The sequence below is a fragment of the Pteropus medius genome, unplaced genomic scaffold (assembly GCF_902729225.1).
Source record: "Pteropus medius unplaced genomic scaffold, Ma_sr-lr_union100, whole genome shotgun sequence".
In the NCBI taxonomy this organism is placed as follows: Eukaryota; Metazoa; Chordata; class Mammalia; order Chiroptera; family Pteropodidae; genus Pteropus; species Pteropus medius.
The window spans coordinates 11,079,944-11,097,126 of NW_024351543.1; the positions used below are offsets into that span (position 1 = coordinate 11,079,944).

The 17,183-nt window shown below is 46.3% G+C and overlaps 1 protein-coding gene across 1 annotated transcript in view; it reads right to left on the minus strand.

Moving 5' to 3' along the window:
- The window catches only part of ITGA9 (integrin subunit alpha 9), a 295,468-nt gene that overhangs the window by 223,036 nt on the left and 55,249 nt on the right, over positions 1-17,183 (minus strand). Inside the window, exons 9-14 of the mRNA XM_039843320.1 lie at positions 15,943-16,080; positions 13,111-13,216; positions 11,768-11,862; positions 7,608-7,698; positions 5,206-5,251; positions 1,140-1,294 (exon numbers count right to left, since the gene is read on the minus strand). Of these exons, the coding sequence (XP_039699254.1) occupies positions 1,140-1,294; positions 5,206-5,251; positions 7,608-7,698; positions 11,768-11,862; positions 13,111-13,216; positions 15,943-16,080 (631 nt within the window). The remainder of the gene's footprint in view (positions 1-1,139; positions 1,295-5,205; positions 5,252-7,607; positions 7,699-11,767; positions 11,863-13,110; positions 13,217-15,942; positions 16,081-17,183) is intronic.

Genomic DNA, 17,183 nt, shown 5'->3' on the forward strand with positions numbered 1-17,183 from the left:
AGAATATTGTTAAATAAGGTGGAACATTCCAGGTGCAGCTGAGAAATGGACTAGCTCAGGGAAATGTGCTTCTGCATGGTGGAATGTTTGTACACACACACACACACACACACACACACACACACACGTGTGCACCAGAGCAGTGCTTCTCAAACTTAACTGTACACATGCATCTTGCAGAGATCTTCTTGAAATCGATTCTGATTCAGAGATGCAGAGTGGAGCCTGAGAAGCTGCATTCCTAACAAGCTCCAGGGAATGCTGGGGCTGCTAGTCCAGAAACAACCCTATTTGCAGGGTAGGGGGACATGCATGACATTCAAGATGTCTATGAAACTCAGTGAGTCCAGGTCTTTATTAGTGGTTTGCCTTTTGTTTTCCCAAAACTCTACTTTCTATTATCAAATCAGCCTTTCAAGTAAAAACGAAGCGCCTATTAACCTGCACGACTATTCCGCACATTTCCTTCAGGTAATCCCATGCTCTGAACTCTCACCCACACTGATCCTAGCTTGCTTCGGGGCTGGATGCAGTCTCCGGAGCTGGGCTAGCAAGTCGACCTTCCCCAGAGAGAGAGCGGGGAAAACTGCCCGTGGCCATGGCAACGCCTGCCTCTATTCAACCATCTAAAGCTGACAAAGCAGCGCCCCCTCTTTTGGGAGCCTAAGCCATTGTAAAAGTCGGCATCCCAACCCAATCAACCACCCCTGGTCTCTGATTTCACAGTAAAGGTATAACCCGCTGATGTCTGGCTGGTGCTGCGAGCTCATGGAGGAGCCTCCGAAGTCCCACTGCTTCCTCCTCCTAACTGCACGGACGCTCCATAGGGCCAAGCTCCAGTCACTACATTTCCACGAGTTCCACAGGTCTGACTCCGCTGTGGCCTAGTGAGATTTAAGTCTCGTCCACATATCTTTGGGAAAGGGATGCTTGGGGTCGACTATCATTTATCGTAGAGCTGGAGGTTGTGTTAAATTGGGAAAACAATGGCAAATGGAATGAAAAGAGTAGGAATCTCAAAGAGAAAAGGCATCTGGCATGTAGGCCTGCTACCTTCGAAATGCTGAAAACACCCCTTGGCTGCCCACAATCCCGCAAGCCCACTTCAGCTTAGAGCCCTCACTCGTTTGGCTCATTACCAATTTCTCCAGGAACATGCCTGCCGTGGAAGCTAAAGCAGGCGGTGACGTTCAGGCAGTTCACAGGCTGCAGTCCATCGTGACACTGAGGCGCCGTGATGTTAATGGAGGCTGGGAGGAAGATGGAGCTGACTACTGTAATGACGGGTCTCGCCCTACAGGTAAGAGAAGAAGGTGACTTAGGCATGTTGAGAAGCAGCTGTCAGAACCAAACGAGAACTAACCCAACAGGACAATTCCTAGGCCTTCAGCCCAGCACTTAATTAAAGTGTGAAACAACCCAAGGGAGAAGGGCCAGGGTACTCTAAATACTTTTTTCTGTTTTTTTCAGCTTATTTCCTAATAAATTAATGGTTAGCTTCCCGATAATAAAGGCAAGTTAGTTGTTAATAAAACACATCTGGTTGAAGAACTAAATGAACCACCAGATGCTGAGTGATTATTTGAAATTTTACCAATTAAGTTCCAATTTCCATTTTATTAGAAAGATATGAGTATATTTAAGAGGAATTCGACAGCAGATACCACGATTCGAGAAAGAGATGCACAATCAGGATCCCCCACAGCCTTTACTGCCACGATAAGCATGAACTGCGAAGCTCCAGTCCCATCCAGTGGGTCAAACCTCCCCCTTCCCTTACTCCCATCAATTCATTACGTGCTTTTCTAAAGAATTTGATTAATGGAGTCTCAGCTGGTAACAGCAAAGTACTTCAGAGCCGATGAAATCAAGCTGCCTGGCCTAAGGACCCAGCGAAACCCAATAAACATCCACACTCTTAACACCAGCGTGGACCACCTCCCAGTGCTTGATGGACAGCCGGCATCATTGCTGCAGCTCCCCCGGGGCAAGCGACACAGCCTAGAGTGAATATCACCATTCTGCTCTCATTGCCCACGTCTGCTCAGGGATGGTTCACCTAAGCTGCGGCTTAACCTCCTCCCCTCCAGGCCTCACAAAGAGACCCTTTTGCCTCCAAGGAGCCCCAGGCATTGTGGGCTGGGGTGACATAATAAGATTAAGGGACATCGGAGGCTCCAGAACAATGACCTCACTTGTGTACAGTGATCCCATAACGAGTGCCCAGGGGTGACAAGACAGATGGGAACACTGACCAACATTGACTCAGAGAAGAAAGCATTAAGGAAAACCTCAAAGAAAAAAGGAATTGAGGCACATGGCACCCTAGGGGCTAAGGGATTTTATTGCTGCCACAGCTGCCATGACATGTGGGTCAAGGGAGGAACCACTGTGACAAGTACAAGGGAACTGTGAGACTCCCAGAGCAAATCCAGCTGTAGAACTAATGGAAGTCAGACGGCAGTGCCTGAAAGAAAGCCAATCTCCCGGTCTTCCAATTTCCTTCTGGGTTTGTTCTCAGAGGTCACAAACAGTCTCTTTCCAGTCACTGTGACTGTATGGACACCAGTGGACACTCTGAAGCCCCACCGCCCTTTCACAGCCAGCTCAATTGTTCCCTCTCCCAGGAAGGCTTCCTTAGCACCCCTGGCAGTTGGATGTCCTCCCGCTCTGTCCTGGCACTGTGTTCACACCTCACCTCACTTACTAATTAAGGTCACTGTCTATTTCCCCACCTGCCCCCATCCCCAGCCTGCAGGCCCAAGGACTGGGAAGCTGGTGAATTCATCCTGCTGTTCCCAGGGCAGTAGGTTTTCAAAAACCCTTGTTAAATGGTTGCAAACTTCACGTCAGGCCAAGGGACTGAAAACTACAGGCGTGCCCAAAGGTTCACATAACAGATGGGTACCAGGGAGAGCTGGTCTCCACCCTGTGAGAGCCCCACCCTGCCCAGTGCATGTCCTGCCTGGTCATCGTACAAAAGAAAGGCCTAGCTCCCCCACCCCCGGTTACCCCAGGGGCCACCGCATCGGGGAGATGCCTGGTTCCTCCTCTCATGGCAGCGCTTTACAGAAAGCGAGGTGAGCAGGAAACAGAAGTGAGTGGTCCAGACAAAATAATGAAGGTTGTTAAAACAGAATGCTTTGAAATGACACACAAGGACCTTCACAAGCACATCTCCCTCCAACATCCGTCAGATCAGTTCCCTCAACCCTTTTTGTTTCAACTCCAAGTATTGTTTTTGGACCAGGAAAAGCCCAGAAATCTTTCATAAGCCTCTCTGATCACTTCCTTTGACTTTCAGTGGCATCACACCAAACGCCTATCACCCTGCTACAGGACCTGCCCTCCTGAGCTAATCTGAGAGAACAAACTTCCTAAGGGCAGAGTTGGGCCAACCCACACTCCTGGAGGCAGGGGCGGGGGGAGACTGGGTTTCACGGTCCCATCTGCATATGTGCCAGCCTCTGAGATAAAAGCAAAGAGGCACCTGAGGACAACACCTAAACGCTTCCAAGATTTTATTGTAAAGAAGCTGGTAGCCGGAATACTTCTTTCTGATGGCTCTCTGACAGTTCAAATCCTGATACTTCACTTCCAGGTGAATAATAAACCAGTCAGGACGCCCTCTGCCTTGGTGCTGCTCCAACTGCCCTGGCCTTTTGCCGGGTCAGTGCTGCTTGCAGGGCAGATTCAGAGGGGCAGATGAAGGGCCTCAACCACCGGGGAAGATGCCGGCCTACCAAACCTGCATGGAGCCGCAGACTCCACTCTCGGCAAGGTTTTCTCTCTTAGTTGCAGCCCAAGGCATTCCCAACACACAGAGTGCTTCTGAACTCTCCCCTTGAGGATACCTGAGAACCAGCACGGTGCGTTTTAAATGTGTGCACAGGTGTGGTGTTGCCTGGCCCTCCTCCCTTTTCTGGTCCCACCCAAACCCCAAGGTAACTTGAAGTCCACCTGACTTGTCTGTCCACTAGAACATGATGGGGATGCAATTACCGCCGACATAGAAGATAGGGACTAAGAAGCAGACTGTTAGGGAGGCAAATTTAACTCAATTTCTGTCAAAACTGCTGGCATGTATTCAGCACTTAAACCAGGCACTAACTCACTGAGTTCTCATGAGAACCCGACAAGGTTGGTATTATTACCTTGTTTCACAGAGGAGCATCCTGAAAGAGAGGTTGCCAGACTTGCCCAGGAAACACACCTCGTAAGGGCAGAGTCGAGGCTGGTACCCAGGCCACCTGGCCCCAGAGTTCACACTCCTAACCTCAAGCCTATTCTGTCTCTTCAAGAACTTAACATTTTGAATTACCTGGGTCTTAACTGGTTCCCTTAAAGGCTGCTAAGCCCCAACCCATGGGGTCCACCTCGTTCAAGAGGAGGCTTGTGGCCCCGCAGCAGAGACGTGGAGAAAGCACTGCTGAATGAAAAGAATCTAGGGTGTGGAACTACATGGCCTCTGGGATCCCTTCCAGCTCTAAGCTCCTCCTGGCCTGTTTTAGAAAGTTCTGCCATCAGGTTATTAACAAAACCTAAGAGTTGGCTCCCACTCCAAAGTGTAATTCTGCCTCCTCTGACTCATACAGACAGAAATACTTGGAGAGGGTTCGTGGGTGGGATGGCAGCCCACTGGCCTTTGTAGGAGAGAGCCAGACCGCACGGGCTCCAGCAAGCGCTGGGCTAAGCTCACGGCCCTCATCTCCACTACCACCAGGGAGTAAGTGCTGCCCCATGGACAGAGGCTCCCAGTTCCTGGAGGGCTGGACACTGGAATGGTGGGGATGCAGGAAGAGATGGCACAGGACAGTGTGCTTCCCAGCCCTTGGACACTGTCTTGTCATGGCATCCATAAAAAATGATAATGCGTATACAATACATTAATGAAAGGGGCTGTTTATGGCAAAAGGCAAAAACCCCTAGGGCTTAGGCCACCCCGAACCCTGCCTAGAAGCTCCAAGGATGCTGTCATACCTATTATAAGGCATTGGAGGCTCAGCAGCTAGAAATCTTGAGAGAGAATAATAATAATGAGAAAACAAAGGTAGCATTCCTAATTACTCGGCATCTCCGCCTGCAAAGAACAGGACAGAGGGAATTGCCGACCGATGGTAAATAACTCCCCTGTGCCCCCCCAACCAAATTCCACCCCTCACCCATGAAGAATGTGATCCAAGAAGCAAGAGAGAAGCATCTCACCTTAGAAGAACCACACTGTCAGACATGAAGGCTCCAACAGTCACATCTGAAAAGCAGAGGTATACACATTTAGAAATGTGTTAAAGCCCATCCTATCCATCCCCTGGCCAGGTGCTCCATGGCCATGAATGAAAGTCAGTCTTGAGGTCGGGGGCCTCTGACAGCAATTCTCTGGCCTATATAATGATTTTCTAAGAATCAGAGCCACACTGTCTCATATGGAAGCCAATCACCAGGTGTGGCTGTTGAGATCTTGAATTGTGGCTAGTCTGAACTGAGATGTGTCGAGTGTAAAATAAGACCAATTTCAAAGACCTAGTACAAAAAAACATTAGCTATCTCATTAATAATTTTATACTGATTATATGTTAATATGTCGGATATATGGGCTAAATAACACATTATTTAAATTAATTTCACCTGTATCTTTTTATCTTTTTTTATGCGGTTACTCGAATATTTTAAATTACATATATGACTCACATTATATTTCTTTCAGACATCAATGAATCAGAGAGGGGAAGACCTGCAATTAAATGACTCTTGGAAAAAGCTCCAACTTCTGTTAAACATGTGATTAATTTCCACTTCACTCCTTACTCTGTGTGACCTCAGAGTCTCTGTGTCCTCATCTGTGCAATGGAAATAATTATCCCATGTCTTCTTCGAAAGCTGATAATGTCATACTTCTATCAGAAAATATTTATTAAACATAATGTTAAATTTGTTCAATATAAGTTTTAAAATATTTAAGTATGTATTAAGAGTTAAATAAGATATTAAATCACATATTTAAATAAGAAAATTCTTGACAATACTTGGTAAACTACAAACCAAGCCACAAGTCTTAGCTGGTAATGTTTATTCCTAAATAACTTTAATTCAGGAAGTATTCACCCATCAAATAGCTCTCTGCCTTTCTTCCGCTCTAATGTAAACCCCTTAGCCCTGGAGTTCCCATAACTACTTCACAGAACCAAGCATCTGAATCCAAGAGTGAGTCCCTATGTCTATATCAACACCCTCATTACGGAAAAACAAAGAGCAAATCTGTGAATCGTAGTGCTGCTAAAATTTCTGCACTTTGGTGTGCTTGTTCATCTTGTGGTTTTCCAACAGTCTTTATGAATTGACTTAATATTTGAAAATAAAAAATCTGATAAATTTGTCATTTCTTTTATGAAAAATGCAAGGTACATTCAGATTCATCATAAAGTATGAATACACCTGCTCACATACCTGGAGCCTCGCCATCACAATGTGGACTCTGACTGGTCCTCTAAGTTCTCTGAGGCTTGGTATCCTGGACTGTAAAGTGGGGGGACACTACCGTCTCCACCTACCTACTAGGGTTACCATAAGATGTACGTTGCACGTGGAAGCATTTTGCATATATTAAAGTGCAAAACCAATGTAAAGTATTATTTAGAGATGGTCACAAATTGCCCGGGACAAAAAGAACTGCTTTCTCAAAAAGACCCATGAGGGTTGAAAGGGACAAAAACTTCCACACTGATCCTTTTCTATTTCCACTCCTTCTGGCTCGGTAAAGTTACAGGGGAAGATCAAAACTCCTCAGACTGTAAGAAACTACAGGATTTGGTGCCCTCCTACAGAATTGCATTAGTTTTCCTGGATCTTACTGAGGCATGTGAAGTGGAAAGAAATTTTTTCTCAAAATAACAAGATGACCTATAGTTTCAGGGACATTTTTTTCTGAATTCCAGGATTTGGGATTTTTTCAAATTCTTATCTGTGTTTCCTTACCTTGCTCCACTCCGTTCCCTTCAAACACCAAAAGAACCACTCTTCCACTGCCCAGTTTTACGTGAACTGGAAATCACTTGGGGTTTGAAATCATACATTTTTACTTAATTAGTGTCAACCACCACGAGGCACTAATTAACCCTGAGGATGAGCTGGCCCGCTTTGAACAGTGAAGGTCTGTTTTGTCCATCAGAGAAAGGACATGGTTTTCTTTTTGCTCCAAATCTTTCAATAATTTTCGTGTGGAGGGTGGGGTAGGGAAGGTGCTGCTCAGCTTTTTCCCTTTCAAGAAGCAGCTTCTGAATACGGTTAAATATCAAAGAAAACATGAGATTTCACTACTTATCATTTTATATGTGGATGTGCTATTTTTTTTCATTAGAAAGACTTGCTGCCCCAGAAATCACTGTAAAAATCATCCTCCTGGTGCTTCAACCCTACAGAGTGGATCATCTTAAAACCCCCAAATAAACTTCAACACATTCACCTTAAAATCAAGTAAAATACCCTCTTCTACTGTGTGAATTTTCCTAATCCTAAATAGATGTGACCACTGCTTAGCCATACTGGAAATTATTCTGCCTCGAGCATTTCTCTTCATTTACCTCATCTGCCTTTAAAGAAAAATAGCTTACCAGGATAGCCATTTCCATCCATATCAATGCCCCCTGATATGGACTGTCCAAACATCCGTAGAACTGGACTTATCTTCCGCCCCGACAGTTTCTGAAACAGACAATAGGGAAATTGAGTCACCGGAAAAGAGCACAGTCACAAATAAGAATCTGTGACTGTTTTAGCCCAACCTCCTAGGACACTTGGTCTTGACGTAACTGAAAGAAAAAAAATATAGTCCTAATTTGATCAGGGGTCCTTAGCAGGCATTTGAAGACCACACACTCCTTTATTATTACTTGCCTTAGCCAAATGTTATCATTTAAAACTTTTTCTAAGTTCAATGCTAATGACAAATCTACCTAGACTATTGTTAATGTTTTGACATCTTGAATGAAGTTTGAAACGGATAAAGTTTAGCTTCCATTCCTAATGAAGGTTCTGTTTTGTTTTTATACAGGTATGGCTGGATGAAATTCTAAGAACATATTTTTCCTTATATCGCTCTACCCAAATATGTACCAAACTCATACCGCTCCTCTCCTGAGAGGCACATGTTACAGTCTTTCCCTAGGCAGACAGGCATTTAGCTTGTAAGATGCCTCTGTGGAAACTGCCTCTCCATCAAGCTGACCAGAAGATGTGCAGGCTCCTGAGCTTCACTGATAGAATGAAGAGTCTACCTAGTAAAACTAGAACTGCATGGTCCTGAACCTTTCGTACGCTGTAGGAAATCCAAAAAAAAAAAAAAAAAAAAAAATGAGCTGAAGGGGCCCTTCTCTCTAAAAGGCAGTTCTCAACCCGAGTTCGCAGCCCTACCCACGGGGCATACTAGCATCTATACCTACTTTTTAACTCATCATTAACTCCAATGTATGTTAACACATGTCGCACTGGTTCAAGGATATCTGTTGTACAACCAGCCTTCACCATATACCGTTTGTGTGGCGCAGTTCTTCACAAAGATACCAATCTTCCTGAATTAGAAAAGTCTCAACTTCTGGGATGGATTGGACCTGTTCCTTCTTCCCTTACACGGTCTCCTTGTGGGGGAGGGGTGCTTACCCACAATGCCCTCATTGTAGAAGAGAAGAGAAATGCTTTGTTTTCACGCCATGCAGCAAAATCCTCGACAGAACCAGGTTTACAAACATCCAGGGGCTCACTTTAGACTTTCTTTCCTTATCGTTTTCCTTCCTGAGTCATCTTGCAGAATAGTCTTGAGGCTGGGGAAGGGAAGTTCCCACAGGATCTACAGATGGAGACGCCGGGCGACGCTCCCTGCCTCCAGGCAGCCGATAACTACAAATAACCCTCCACTTGCTATCTTCAGTTAAGCCATCCAACAGGAAATGTGCAAGCATCAAAGTACAAATCAGAACACTGTAGGAAACACTAAAGAAATGTTTCTTGCTAACAGGCAGAGCCCACATCCCACATGGCTCTGTCTAAACAAACATGGATGTGTGTCTGCGCATTTCTTAAAAGCCACATCTTGAAGCAGACCATCTCCGCTCTGAAGTCCATCAACGCTAGCAGCAGCGTGCCCTGGGTTTGCATTTCTATGGTATGCTGTGGCTGGGATGAGGGGGAAGAGTGAAGGGGTGGTCCATTTGGGGGTGGCGATGCGGGCGTAAGTTATCCCACAGACATCTGCAGGCCATTATTCCATAAAGCCAGGAAGATAAGTCTGCTCGGTGCTAATAACCCTAAATGAAAACCAGGAGCTTTGGAAAACCTCCCCTTGACCAGGTTTTTATGCAGCGTCCTCGCGGCAGAAGAAAGATCACAGGGGCTGCCGGGACAGGCCCAGAGGGCTCTCGAATTGAGAAAGGCATACGAGGATCTTAAAATCAACACTTTTGAGGGTGAACTCTAGAAAGAGGAATGAGTTAAAGAGTAATGTGGAAGTACTCTGATCTCACAATTTATCCAGTAGAAATAATACCAATCCGGGCCAAAGAAAAGCGATTCTTGTGCCCAGAGTGTCTCTGATTTCCTTCTTGGGTTCACCCACACAATGCCTGCTCTGTCCGGACCTGGGCCCTGAAGAATCTATCATGAAAGGATTTTTTTTTTCTTCCTTTTAAATCACTGACCTTATCACATACATCTTAGCAGCCTGGACAAGTACAATTATAGTTGTTTCTTTCTCTTTTTTTTTAAGAGCCCCAAACTACTTCGTAAAAGCCATCGAGCCAGCCTGTGTGCTGACAAAGGCAGGATGGGTCCAGCTGCTGCTCCCTGCTTCCTACTGAAGACACTCCACGCTAACCACAAAATTTACACTTCGGTTCCCTGCAGGATTCCACCCAGCAACAAAACAAAGCAGTGGAGGGCTGCGGGAGGAGGGGTCTCTCGCCGGTTCCTCTCTGTGTGATTAGCTTCCGAGGTCTGGGAACAAGCTTCCAGGAGGATGCGTGGAGAGTGACCCCGATGGCTGCCCGAGGACGGGGCCCCCTGGACGCCTTTCAGCTCGTCAGGAGAAAGATCTCAGGGACCGCCATGACATGACCAGAGGGCGCTCAGATGGAGAAAGGGAGGCACACAGGATCTCAAAGTCAACATTTCTCCTGGTGAACTTAAGAGAAATGAGTCAAAGAGTAAGGTGGAAGAACTGACAGCTTATCGCACTGGGAGCAGCATCCCTGACCCAGACTAGAGACGCCCTTGTGACACGGATGTGACCCCTAAACTGTGCCTGAAGCTTCCTTCCTCCTGCCACATCAGCTGAATCACTTAAGAGTTTATTCCCACCATTAATTATTCATTTCTAATGAAAAGAGGATGATCCGTGTAGATAAATGCCCCTCGGAGTACGCAAGTTTCCAGATTCCTAAGTTTTCCAACTGAGCTTCCCCGAGTGTTCCTTTTTCAAATGTGAAGTTGAGGACAGTGGTTACAATAAAAAGTTTGGGAGTCAGATTGGCAGTTTCGATGGCCATGTTGCCACTTAGTGGCTGGTGACCTGGGGCCAGTTAACGAACCTCCTCGGGCCATAGTGGCTTCATAAAAAAAAAAATAAAAAAAGTGGATAATGAAGGTGCCCATCTCACATGGCTGTTATGAGGACTGAGGATACGAAGAGGGCAGAGCAGGCCGCCAAGAAGCAGTCCCTCCCTCAGCATCTGTCTCTTAGCAGGAGGCCCCAGCACAGAGGGGACCTCCACTGGCAATAACCCTCAACCCTTATTAGCCAACTTTTACATGCAGCAAGAAGAGCAATTATGAATGTATAAAATGAACTTACGTTTACGTACTGCCTTTTAAAGTCAACTTGTAAAGTCTTTTTTTTCTTACCTAGAAACTTTAGTACGTGAACAGGTTTTGATATTTTACTACTGTTTCATTTTATAGAACATTTTATAAGAACAAAACTCGGTTAAAAAATTTTTGTTTCTTTAGCAATAATCGAGACATGAGGCTTGCCTCTGTGATGAGAAATATGAGTAGGAAGTACTAAGCACATAATAAGTGCTCAGTATTTGCTGATGGGAAATTTCTTCATTTGTGCTCGGTCCCTTTTTGACACGGACCCACCGGGAGAAAGACACAGGCCTGTGCGACTCTATGCACAGACATCCACAAATATCCCGACGATGCTTCTGCCGAGAGCGTGACTTCCTTTTTTCCCATAGACTGGGTTTGACACCATCAGCAAGACTGAACACCAAGCTGATAGGGCAAAAAAACAGAACTCACTACTTCCACGTTCTCAAGTTTGGGGCACGAGGCCAGAGCTTAACCAGCTCCTCACTTCAATGCCAACTGTGACAACGGCTCTGTGATAGCTTTCAGGCCCCTCCTCCACGGACCACTGTCCTTCCAGATGATAGTTTACAATATATTCCTTTGGCTTAGCCCAGATGGTTGACGAACAAAAAAAAAGAAAGCCCCTTCTTTTTAAGTAAATGGCTCTAATTCTGGGTCAGAACTTGGGTATTATCCTTTGCAGATAGACTGCATCCTTGAATGTGAGCAAACTCAGGAGTTTATAAATAAGTTTCCGTACTTAATAAGCATAGCAATTGTTTATCTTTCCCTCGAGGGTGAGAAGGCTAAAGGCAGGATGTTGCATGCTCCTCTGTACCCAGGGCATGGCACAGAGTAAAGGGTCCCTACATGTTTGTTGAACGACTGTATGAACAAACAGTTACCACGCCACTCTCACACCAATTACCATTGAGTACTGAGGGACGATTCCACCGAGGTCACCATGGTAGATGTAGACCGCCCCTGAGAAGTCCTCCTCCATGGGTGCGCCAATGGCCACATCTGAGTGGAGAAAAACAGCCACGGGTTAGAAGAGCCACAAGGAATAACATAAGGGCAGAGTCTCTGATTTCTGCCATCATGTCTGAGTCCCTCCCGAAATGTTTTGGTTGTTGGTTGTTCGAGCATCACAATAGGCACATAATCTCTCAGCGGAAAAAAAGGTAGAAAGAAAATTATAGAAGCTGAGAAGTGTTTAGTTCCAGAAAAGTTTGCAGCTCATCCTCCTAGGAAAAATCATGGAGCCATCCAATAAAAAATATCAATATAAACCTCCTGCCCTATTTTCTGTCAGAGAGGCGAATTCCATAAACGATGGTTATTGCATAACTGAGAAAGTCAACTCTATTCCTGGATAAGGAAATCATATAAAATGGCATTCGCTTTACACACACACACACACACACACACACGATGAGCATTGCACTCATAACTGACAACTCCTGGAACAAAGCTTATATTTTCCGTACTTATCTCTCTTTGTTTCTAACGAAAGTCATATGTCTGCAGAATTGAGGTCAAGGGCGAGGGGCATGCACCCACATGACCTCTAGTGGAGGTCCCCTCTCTCCAACTGAAGCCCTTGCTGGCCAGGAGTTTGAGGGTATCCAAGGAGTCTGGATGCCTGGCCTGAGGCAAGAGCTGCCCTCCGGCCCATCTTCCACCTCGGCCAAGCCCCCAGTGACATGGCTTCCACAAGTCCTGATGTCTGAACACTGTGTATACAATGAGGGGAGGAGGGATTAAACAGACCAGAAGGAGAAGCCAAGACTGGAAGGATACTGATGTCCAGACAGAACTAGACATTAGTTGCCCACACCCACCCCTCCCGACGCTTACATACGCAAAAGTTAGTCAGTCCAGCGGGCTGTCACTATCAGGGGAGACTGCTAAGTTCTCTCTTCACTCATTGCACTAACACAGTAGAGCATTGTGGAGCGTCAGCAGCTCGGAAACAAGAAGTATTTTGTGGTGGGAGGAAACTTGTTCAAACGTCTCTGCCATAAGAAGCCCCAGTGGGCCAGCCCCAAGGCTCACTTGCACCCCAAACACATAGCAAAGCAAGCCAAGCTGATGAGAAGGGACTGTGCAGAAGCAAACTCCAGTGAGCTCAGAACTCAGTGTCTACATGGAGAGCATCTTCTCTAGAAAAAGGCCCTCTCTCTCCAGCGTGCGTTGACGGGCCTGGCAGGCAGGCAGGTAGTGCATCATGTTAGGGCAAGGTCAGAGGGCAGGTGCCAGCTCACCGACCTGGGAACCCATCGTCGTCAAGGTCACCCAGGCTGGCGATGCTCTCCCCGAAGTGCGCGTTGTAGGCGCCATCCCCAGGCAGGGCCAGCTGTTCCTCCAGGGCCCCCTGGGAAACAGGACAAAGGAAAAGATGGAACACAAAACAAAGCAAAACAAAACAGAACCAATCAAGAACACAATAAAAAACCAGAGCTGCCCCTTTAGCACACACCCATCGAAAGGAAACACCTGGGCAGAATCACAGGCACCCAAATGTCCCTCTCCCGGTGGCAAGATGAGTCCCTTTTATCTGGGCAGCGTGAGGCTCTCCAACAGCCTAAGACACCTTTTACTGGGAAAGAGAATCCTATGCTGGCCAGGAACTAAACCTCTCCCTTGTCCTAATGCTCTGTAAACAAACAACCTACCTACCTACCTGTCCCCACCGTATCCTCTCAGCTTTCTTTATAACATTTTTGCCCCAAAGTTGATTTAAGCAAGAATACAATTGCCTTTTTTCACTCCTGCTTTTTAGTACAAGTTTGTAAAGCTGTTTTGCAAGGTACTTGGATTAGCCATCTACACAGAGGGAGTTGCAGTTCCAAAGAGCCCACACCCAGCAGCTCTCAGTTGCGCTGGGGGCATACACAACCATGCCCAGTATCGGGTGTGCTTCACATTTCCTGAGCAAACACCAACCGACAGAGGGAGGAAGGTGATGGTGGCAGTAAAAGCCACCTGAGGACACCGACTCTACCCTCAAAGCACCGACATGCAAATATCAGAGTGCTAAAATGCAATGTGATGTTTTGCAGCATAAGAGTGTCTGAACCTGGCCCAGTTGTAGGGGCACCGTGGACTCATTGTACCCCCACGGGCCATCCCAGAAAGCATCTGGCTTTTGTCATGACCAAATAATCTTCTTTTTCACTATAAACAAACAACTTGCAATTTGGAAACAATAAAGATGTGATGATTTCTCAAGTCAGTGAAACCCTTACCTCACGACAGAAATATGGAGATTCCTTCCTATTAGTGTGGTGGGAAGAGAGAAGGACCCGTAGCTGACTCCTTGTATGTACTGTGTGTCCCCTCTCCTCATTTTAATCACACAATGACTCTGTAAGGAAGACCTCATGACTCTCCCCACTGAACAGATAAGGAAACTGAGCCACCAATTTTAAGCTATTTGTCTACGTCACATGGGCTAGGAAATGGCAAAACCAAGATTCGAATGCAGATCTATGTAGCTCCAAAGTCATCATTTTTCCCATTCCTCCACGCTGCTTTGCAATCATCAATTAAATAGGAAAAGGATCAGCAGAAATAAGAATACCCTGGTACCTAGGGTGGGCTCATGGCATTAAGAAACACACTGGTTGAGGTGCTGAGCTGTGTGGGTAAAATGTGGCCAGAGATGATCTGGGAAATTATCCCGCTTCAAGTGTCTACGCCCTGATTTAGACACATAGTCAGGCTGTTGGTCTCGTCACTTTATTGCCTCAGACACGTTAACACTCACATAAATATTTCTGTCTCCTGCAAACAGGGTGGCTGACGGCCACCGAATGCCTACTGTTCTCGTCTCCATAATGACCATCGCATTTCTCTCTACACCTTCTCTGTCCCCATATCAGTGGAGATGCAAATGCATCAGGAACCAGGAAGCATCCTCCTTCCCAGGTTTAGATCCACCTTCTCAAAGAGCCTGTAAACATCCAAGAAAGCCCAAGGCTCTGACACTTTCTGGCTCCTCTGTAAAAGGCTGCCCTTTCTCTCTGGCATCTGCCTGCTTATAGTTAAACACCACTGCCCCTTCTCAATTGGGATAACTAGCATCTTGGTCACCGCTTAAAAGTACACTTTAACTGACTTTTTTGATTATGGAAGTATTACATTCTTGCTACTTGGATAAAGATAAAACTAAAATTATACCCAAGCACCACCACCACCCAGAGAGATCTGTTATTGACATTCTCTATGTGTTTTGTGTATTTTTATATGCTGTTTGTATACAGTTTTTACCCTGCCTTTTCCCTGATTATCTCAGAAGCATTTTCTCATGTTAGCTCAAAGGCTGGTGGCACCAGAATTTATTCATTTAACCATTTCCCTCCTGTTGAGCACGCTTACTTTCAGATTCTGAAAAGATTCTTTCTCATTGGTCTCCTGCTTCCTTCCCCTGACCATCTTGAGACATCAGGACGCTGGCCTTTGGCCACGCACTGCTCCCACCCACCCCCCATGGTGACCTAAGTAGCTCTAGGCCTCACACTTGGACCCCCTTGCCCAGGCCCAGCCCACTCCCGCCTGCCTAACTCCTACTCCTTCAAGATTCTTTCTAGCCATTGTGTCCTCTGAGAAGCCTTCTCTGCTTCCCTAGGTAGGTGTGTGTATACACTCAGAAAGGTAGCACAGCCTAGAGATGAAGCCAGCCAGCTGTGATGACTGCTTGCCTAGGTTCAAATCCCAGCCCCACCACTTCTTAGCTGTGTGATTTGGAGCAGGTTGCTTAACCTCTCTGAGCCTCAGTTTTTCCACCTGAAAAATGGCAACCCCTGATACCATGTGCACACTGCACTGAAATTCCACAGAAAGCAGGAGGAACAGTTCCTGGTACACAGTAAGCACTCAAACCATAACCATTAAGATTTTTCTTGACCCCTGTATGTTTGCAGTTGTAACACTGTATAAAACTTTGCATTAATGGAACACTGAGCTTTGTGAGGGTAGAAAGCATGTCTTTTCACCATCTCTGGGTAACAGGACCCAGTGCGTGGCCCCAAGGGATGTTCACTGGACAAACGTCCCTCTCCAACACCCCGTCCTCGCGTTGCCCAGCACTGTACTCACATTTCCTCTGTTGATGTAGACGGTGACCTGCCCCTCGTCCCTGATCTCGGAATACATGGGGGCCCCCACCAGCAGGTCAGAGAGGCCGTCCGCGTTCAGGTCAACTGCACACAAGGAGGAGCCGAAGTAAGAGCCCATCTGCAACCAAGCCGAGTCGCAACAAAGCGTTCAGTGTCTGCCCTTGTACAGGAGGCCCTCGCTCTTCTCCAGCCCGCTGGCTTTAGAAACACCTGCCCCAGGCCCCTCAGGGGCTGAATGGCTGCCCCACCCAGCGCCCCACCGCCCAGCGCCCCACCACCCAGCGCCCCATCAGCCAGAAGCCTAGGGAAACAGCGGAATCCTCGAGCTCCCGCGTGTTACAGCAGCAATGCAGAGGCCCCCGTCAACGTGAGACCAGAGCTAACAGGCTCAGAATCCCCTTCCTGGAGCCCTCCCAAGGGGAAAACAAACGGACTGATCCCTGGAGAATGAGGCACTGTTTTTAAAAATACAAGATGAGGTTACAAATAAAGGTTACGACCATAATAAAAGTGCCTTGTAATTCAGACATCTGACAAGGCCAAGCAAGTAGGAATGTAAAATTTCACAAAACATGGGGAAACGGGTTACCCTCTTCCAGTCCTGTGTATAGCTAAAGATCGCTTAGAAAGGCATGAGCTGAAGTGACAGGAAAAGGTAGAACTCCTAAGACTATTTGATGGATGAGGGGACACAGCCAGGTTATACTGGCTCTTCTTTAATTCTAGCTTAATCTAGTACTTGTTATTTTAAATCAGGGATCTCAAACCCAAATGCCAACGGGATCCAGTCAGGTGCTATAACAAGTATTAAGAAAAAACAAATAACAGTGCACTTCCGCTTACAGGTGGCAAGTGGTGCTTGGCTTCAGTATCTCAAAAACAAGAGGGAGCGGTAGAGACTAGCAAACTGGAGGCCCCAGATCCAGCGCACGGAGCAGCTCCCACCCAGCTGCAGCCAACTGCTGCCCTGAGGAAGGCTGACCCATAGGAGGCCAACCTTCCCATTTTTCAAGAAAAGCCAAAAAGCTAAAATTTCATTTGAGGGGTCTATTTTTTAAAACGATAGCAATTAATTCATATTTAAACAAACACACACTCACTATGCAGGACCAAAAACAATTTTGTGGGCTGTATCCCTTCCAAAGACTGCAAGTTTGCAACCTCTGATTAAAAAAAAAAAAAAAAAAAAAAAAAAAAAAAAAAAAAAAAAAAAAAAAAAAA